This window comes from Engraulis encrasicolus, chromosome 18, assembly GCF_034702125.1.
Source record: "Engraulis encrasicolus isolate BLACKSEA-1 chromosome 18, IST_EnEncr_1.0, whole genome shotgun sequence".
NCBI classification, from domain to species: Eukaryota; Metazoa; Chordata; class Actinopteri; order Clupeiformes; family Engraulidae; genus Engraulis; species Engraulis encrasicolus.
Genome location: NC_085874.1, coordinates 49,370,371 through 49,377,870, shown reverse-complemented (window position 1 = coordinate 49,377,870; position 7,500 = coordinate 49,370,371). Strand labels below are relative to the sequence as shown.

The 7,500-nt window shown below is 44.9% G+C and overlaps 1 protein-coding gene across 1 annotated transcript in view; it reads right to left on the bottom strand.

Annotated features, from left to right (window-relative positions):
• l3mbtl3 (L3MBTL histone methyl-lysine binding protein 3) overlaps positions 1 to 7,500 on the bottom strand; it is a 126,193-nt gene that overhangs the window by 79,864 nt on the left and 38,829 nt on the right. The window contains exon 13 of the mRNA XM_063223743.1: positions 493 to 569. Within this exon, the coding sequence (XP_063079813.1) occupies positions 493 to 569 (77 nt within the window). The remainder of the gene's footprint in view (positions 1 to 492; positions 570 to 7,500) is intronic.

The following is a 7,500-nucleotide window of genomic DNA, read 5'->3' as shown; positions in this document are numbered from 1 at the left end:
ATAAGGAATGCATGAGAGAGTATCGCTACGCTAAATATATGTATAATTGCAACACCTTCATAATATATAATCAAATTTGAATTAACTGTTTTAGCTGATGCAAAAGACCAGTTGTGTGTATTTTGCAGGGCTGTTTCAAGGTATTTGGGGACCTAGGAAAAGGTGGACTGGACCCGTTTGTATTGTCATGTCATGTTGTGCTGTAACACAAACTGCCTTCTTTCCCTTGAGGAGTTCTTCTAGAATTCTACTCAAACATTGTACAACTCCCACTGAACTCTGTGTTACAAATCCTGTAAAGTCCTTGTGACATGATAGTGAGAACTCAATTTTTCCCCCTAAAATTCTTAACACATATATGTGATGGTACTCCTCAAAGACACGTCATAAATTTAAAAATAGGTGCCTTCTTGAATTCATATAAATCATTGGGAATACTTTTTTCAGCTCTGCATCAATGACGTTAGTAATGTTGCTTTATGGAAGTCTGACCTGGGGGCGTGGTCAGTGTCTTGCCGTTGTCCTGACACCAACCAATGGGGTGGATATATGGGCTCGTCGCATCACACCTGAAACAAGAAGGGAAGACATTTCTTTTAAGATTCTCATTCAGTACAGCTTTGGCTCCTCTGTATTAACCATGTGTCACAGGAGAACAAATAGATATGTGAAAAGTGAAAGTGACAGCCCATTGGGAATCTCCAACTCCCATTGTCATTGTGACACAGCACTCCACAGCACACAAGGGTTCATTGCACACTGCACACAACAAAATTGCATTCATGCCTCACCCATGCAAGTGGGCAGCCCCCAGTGGCGCCCCAAGGGTGCAGTGCGGCGGAACGGTACCATGCTCAGGGTACCTCAGTCATGGAAGAGGATGGGGGACAGCACTAGTTAATTACTCCCCCCAACCAACCTGGCGGGTCGGGAGTCGAGCCCTAACCGCTTACCCATGACTGCCCTATATATTGTGATGACTGACTGTATCTGTAATGGACTGGTAGAAACGCATGTAGCATGTAGAAACGATTCAAGGTATTATTAGATACACAATTTTTGTTATTATTTAATGCTGAATTATTTCCTTACTAATATGAATAATAGAAAATACCCCTTTTAATGAGATTCAAGCTTTCTATGCTAGTTCTTTATCACACCGCTAGAGGGCGCTACACCAATAGTGATGATGAGGAGAAGCCTTGGTTCTGACGGGGAAAGAATCAAATCATTAAAGGATTCGTCAGAACAACTCCTGTTAAAATTGTGTCCGGCTTTCTCCTTATTTTCACACTTGTTTCAGACGCCATGGCGGAGAGAGGTAATATATCCCATTCAAACAGCACCAGATTACATTACATTACATGACAAATCACTTAGCTGATGCTTTTATCTTACAGCTATTGTACAGGGTACAATATGGTACCCTGGAGCAATATGGGGTTAGGTGCTTTCCTCAAGGGAGAGGTAAAGGTGGCATTCAAACCTGCAACCCTCTGATCTTAAAGCCACCTCCCTAATCATTAGGCCATGACTGGCCCTGATTATTTTGATTGATTTTTGGAGGGCTGCTGACATAAAATACAAACAGCACTTCTAGTTATAATAATATCTCATACTCTCTACATGGCATAACTCCCTTCTCTTTGAAACAGGAAGTTTAAATAGACACTGTCGTGACATCATTCTCTCCATGAAGTTATGGACAGATTTGAACTGGCACAAGTCAAGTTGCCCTGAGCAGTGCAGCACACACACACACACACACACACACACACACACACACACACACACACACACACACACACACACACACACACACACACACACACACACACACACACACACACAAAATGGATCTTGTGCAAAGCTTTTGGCATGGCTAGCATTTCTGACTGATTACACACGCGCTCAGCCATCCTCACATGTTGGTAAACAAGAGCAATGCTGCAAGGGTGAGTTTGTGTGTGTGTCTGTGTGTGTGTGTGTGTCTGTGTGTGTGTGTGTGTGTGTGTGTGTGTGTGTGTGTGTGTGTGTGTGTGTGTGTGTGTGTGTGTGTGTGTGTGTGTGTGTGTGTGTGTGTGTGTGTGTGTGTGTGTGTGGACACAGTTTGTGTGTGTGTGTGTGTGTGTGTGTGTGTGTGTGTGTGTGTGTGTGTGTGGACACAGTTTGTGTGTGTGTGTGTGTGTGTGTGTGTATAGTGTGTGTGTGTGTGTGTGTGTAGTGTGTGTGTGTGTGTGTATAGTGTGTGTGTCTGTGTGTGTGGACACGGTTCATCAGATGTCACACATGCACACATACACACACCATAAACCGAGTGACAGAGTTCTGTAAGTTCTGCATAGCAATACCTCCAAAACGAGACACATTCGGACCACAAGGCTTTGCCACAAGATAAACGAAGTCCATGTTATTAACTCAATTTTGTCCGCTCTAAGCCCCCCACATTAAAGGGACACTGTGCAGGAAATGGTCAAAAAAGGTACTGCAACTATGCTGCTCATTGAAATTGGGCTGCCTATTGCCAAATTTCATCTTTACATGAACATTTACTAAGTATTAAACATATATTTTCTAGTATGGTCCAAGTACAGTCATTTTTGCAGCTAAAAATGGGTATTTTGGGGAATTCAAAATGGTGGACCATGGAGAAGATCACCCTTTTCATGTATGAAAAGTGCAATTTTTTCCAGTCATAATGAATACTTAGAATTTGATGCTGGTGGTAAATATTCATGAGAAAGGTAACATTAGTGAATGGGCAGCATGAATTCTGGAAATAAGCAACTAAAAATCTCACACAGTGTCCCTTTAAGGCTTGCATGCCCATGGGGGACTCAGGCTGGAGTCTGGCCTGGGTCATGTCCCAGCCCTGCCACATCTCTCCCTCCTCACTCACTTCCTGTCATGGTCTCCACTTTCCTATCAACAGAGGCACAAAAATATATTAAACCCTAAATTTTGATCAAATATGATAGACAGCCTGTGGAAAGGGGACATTTGTTCTCACCACACAGGGTGCAATCGCCGCAGAGCAGTGCCTATAACACACACACACACACACACTGCACTTGACTTTTATATGGCCGAGCACCACACCCAAACACACAGCAGCGGCCACAGCAACAACCCCAGCAGCACGTACACACACACACACACACACACACACACACACACACACACACACAACACAACACAACACAACACAACACAACACAACACAGCACGCACGCACGCACGCACGCACGCACACACACACACACACACACACACACACACACACACACACACACACACACACACACACACACACACACACACTGTAGCAACAAGCCCAGCAGCCTGGTCAACATGACATTGAAACATGACGCAGGAGATGATGATGACGTCTGGTTCTGCCGCCTAAGCTGATGGTTTTTAGAGATGCACAGGATCCAAGATCCGGTTCCAGATCCGGCAGGATAATAGGGTTTTTCACAGGATCCGGATCCGGCAGAATCTTAAAAATCAGGATCCGGTGCATCTCTATTGGTTTTATTAGGCTATTATCCAGGTCTCCCTGTATGGGAGAAGAGGCTTCATACCTCAATGGGGCCTTCCTGGATAAATAAAGGTCAAATAGGGCTGTGCATCAGATGACCGATACAGACACACACACAAGCAATACATGAAAACAAGTGCACACACACACACACATACATGCGAGCAGACACAGACAGACACAGACAGACAGACAGACAGACAGACAGACAGACAGAGAGACAGACAGACACACACACACACACACACACACACACACACACACACACACACACACACACACACACACACACACACACACACACACACACAGACACACACACTTATGCACACACGCACGTACGCACGCACTTACATAGGCTCACACACACATGATGACATCACGTAGGAGATGAGGAGGCTGTTGGTGTTATTAGGCTGTTTATCAGATGACCGATACAGACAGACACACAAGCAATACAGAAAAACAAGTGTGTGCACACACACGTGCACACACGCGAGCACACATACACACACACACACACGCGCACACACACCTAGACATGCGCACATACACCTAGACACACACACAGACACAGACACACACAGACACACACACACACACACACACACACACACACACACACACACACAGTCTCCATCAGATTGAAGGGTATCAGGGAGGAACAGATTAGTTGGCCCGGTGTAGAAATAAGCTGAGATAAGGACTGCCTTTCACATGTTTTTATAAAGAGTGTGTCTGTCTGGTCTGAGACAAAGAGAGAGAGAGAGAGAGAGAGAGAGAGAGAGAGAGAGAGAGAGAGAGAGAGAGAGAGAGAGAGAGAGAGAGAGAGAGAGACAGAGAGAGACAGAGAGAGAGAGAGAGAGAGTGTGTGTGTGTTAGAGAGACAGACAGCAAAAGAGAGAGAATGAGACAGAAACAGACATATGCTGTATGTCTGGTCTGAAACAGCAACAGCAATGAAGAGAGAGAGACACACACACACACAGAGACAGACAGACAGAAAGACAGGCAGAGACAGAGAGACATAAAGAGAAAGAGAGAGAAACAGGCAGAAATATAGACAAATATGTTTGTGTTTTAATAAAAACAAGATTCCTTGAAAACTTCACCACATAGTGTATCTGTATTTCTATCTGTGGTTAATGTTCCACTCTTCTCTCTTCCATCCATACAAACAAAATCCTGAAGACGTATTCAATTTTAAATATTCTGAAGCGCTTGTACTTACCCTCTGCACCCCTAGCCTTTCTTGGGGCCACTTGGGTAACCCATTGCTGTTAGGGGTGTGTGTGTGTGTGTGTGTGTGTGTGTGTGTGTGTGTGTGTGTGTGTGTGTGTGTGTGTGTGTGTGTGTGTGTGTGTGTGTGTGTGTGTGTGTGTGTGTGTGTGTGTGTGTGTGTGTGTGTGTGTGTGTGTAGTGATGTGAGCCTCTTTGTATTTCTGAAGGTGTATACATTAGGGGTGTAAATAGTAACAGTATGCGTTGATGCAGCATTGAAAATAATCAAATCGCTGGCCCCTGCCCAATGCTCTAGCTGTCAATCAAACCGCGTACACGAGGACAAAAGCCAGAAAATGTATTACATTTTTAAAATTCTGAAGCGCTCCCTCTGGCTTGTACTTGCCCCAGTGCTTCTCAACCTTTTTTTAGGTGAGGCACCCTTTCAATTCATGAAAAATTTCAAGGCACCTCAAACCAACAAGCCGTAACATGGCATTGCATACCACACAAGCTTAGAAAAGTAACACATTTGGAGACGTCACACGACCTACGTTCGAAGTTGCAGCTGACTGGGGAGACCTATATTTACTTTATTGTGCGTAAATGGCAGATGAAAGATTCCACTGACTAGCATTAACTTATCAATTTAGACAAATATGTATTATATTACATAATTTATTGATCAGCCACGTTTCCGCGGCACCTCTAAGGGGGGCCCGAGGCACCCCAGGGTGCCCCGGCACCCCTGTTGAGAAACACTGCTCTAGCCTATCTTGGGGCCACAAGGCTAACCCATAGCTGTCAATCAAACAGTGTACAACACGAGGACGCAGCTGTTTCCACTTTCCACGGCTCACTTGACCCAAGAGATAAACAAAATCTTTACTGAAAGCTATGCCAAATGTGCAGTACACTACAGTACTTGGAGTACACAAGGACTCACTGAGATCAGAGTGGAGTGCTTTGCATCAAATGGGCGTAAATGACAGTCTGCTAGATTATAAAAATGATGACCTAATAAACACACACATACACACACACATTTTTTAAAGATGGTGGCGGGGGTTCGCAACGGGCCCTGCAATGCCCACGGGCCCTGGTGCAGCTGGACCGGCTGAACCTGCTATAGTTACACGCCTACACACACGCACGCACGCACCCACGCACACAGACACACACAGACACACAGACACACAGACACACACACACACCCACTCAATATCCTCCCTAGAATCTTTTCAGGCCTAGAGAATGAATAACCACACAAGTCACATGATGACATCGTGGCATTTAGCATAAATGTCACACATGGCAACTAGCACTAATTAGTCAGCGCCTACAGCACAGAGCTCCACTCCACGCCACTGTGTCAAGCAAGCACGCTGCCGATTTTTGTTTTAGTTTTGGGCCTTTATTATGATAGGACAGTGTGAGATCGAGGAGACAGGAAATGAGTGTTCGAGAGAGAGATGGGGCAGGGTTGGGAAATGACCCAGGCTAGATTCGAACCGTGGTCCTCCATGGGCATGCAAGTCCATGTGTGCATCCCAATATGTGACCTTGCCTCCTCCACTTGCCTCCTCCACTTGCTTCTCGTCATAATGACATCACTGACAACAGCATTATATTTCAATATCTTGCAAAAGCTCAATTGTAAAGTCTTTTTCTCATTTGCAATAGGGATGGTGAATGAAAAACAGTCCCTCAAAAGTTGTTGTGGCGAGGCTGACAGCTGGGAAACTTTATCGTTTTCTCCACGGAGGAGGGGCCAGGAGGCGGGATGAGGAGACAAGCACAAGTGGAGGAGGCAAGGACACATATTGGGATGCACCCCATATGTGGGTGGGCTTAGCATTAGGGCTGCACGATATCAGAACAAAAGGTGATGCTCGATAACAGCATGCAATACCTCAATAACGATACTTAAACGATGTTTAGAAATGTAGCCGAGTGTTGTTCTTGTGACTAATTTGTCGGTCTGTGTGGGGGAAGTGGCTTTGGTCATGGTGGGCTTCTTGCGCATTTGTTGATATTCAGTCCAAGTGATTGGACTACACAGAAATGTTTTACTTGTTAGCGATGATTAAGTCATTTTCGTGATTCGCGCATCACCTCTCTTGATGTCGCGATATCGATACATTTTCGATATATTGTGCAGCCCTACTTAGCACGCTGTGCCACGGCTAAATTACATAACATACAGTATGGTGCGTCACGTCATGTGAGTTCAATCATGCAAACATGACGTAGCCTTGAGGTAGCCATGACTTTATGAGTCAAGCCAACCAATGATGCTCACTATATTAGCATGCGCGAGCATGTGAACACACAAACACACGGCCACACACACACTCACACACTCGCACACTCGCACACACACATACAGCCACATTCACACTCGCACACACGCACAACACGCATGCACACACACAGCCACACACAATCACACACAAGCGCGCAGGACACTCTGAAAATACATGTTGAAAGCTGAACGCTTACAGCTCTCTCTTTCTGAGTGACAAAGAAATGAACGAGACTTTCAGATTGTCAGAAACAGTAGGGATAGCTGATAGAGGCTGGGGGAGAAAAAAAGAGTTTGTGACATGGAGAGAAAAAGGGAAGAAAAGGAAAAAGGGAGGAGTAAGAAAAAAGGTAAGAGTAAGGAAAAGAAACGAGACTGTCAGATTGTCAGAAAATATACAGTAGAAAACGGGGAGAAGAAAGAGACAGAGACT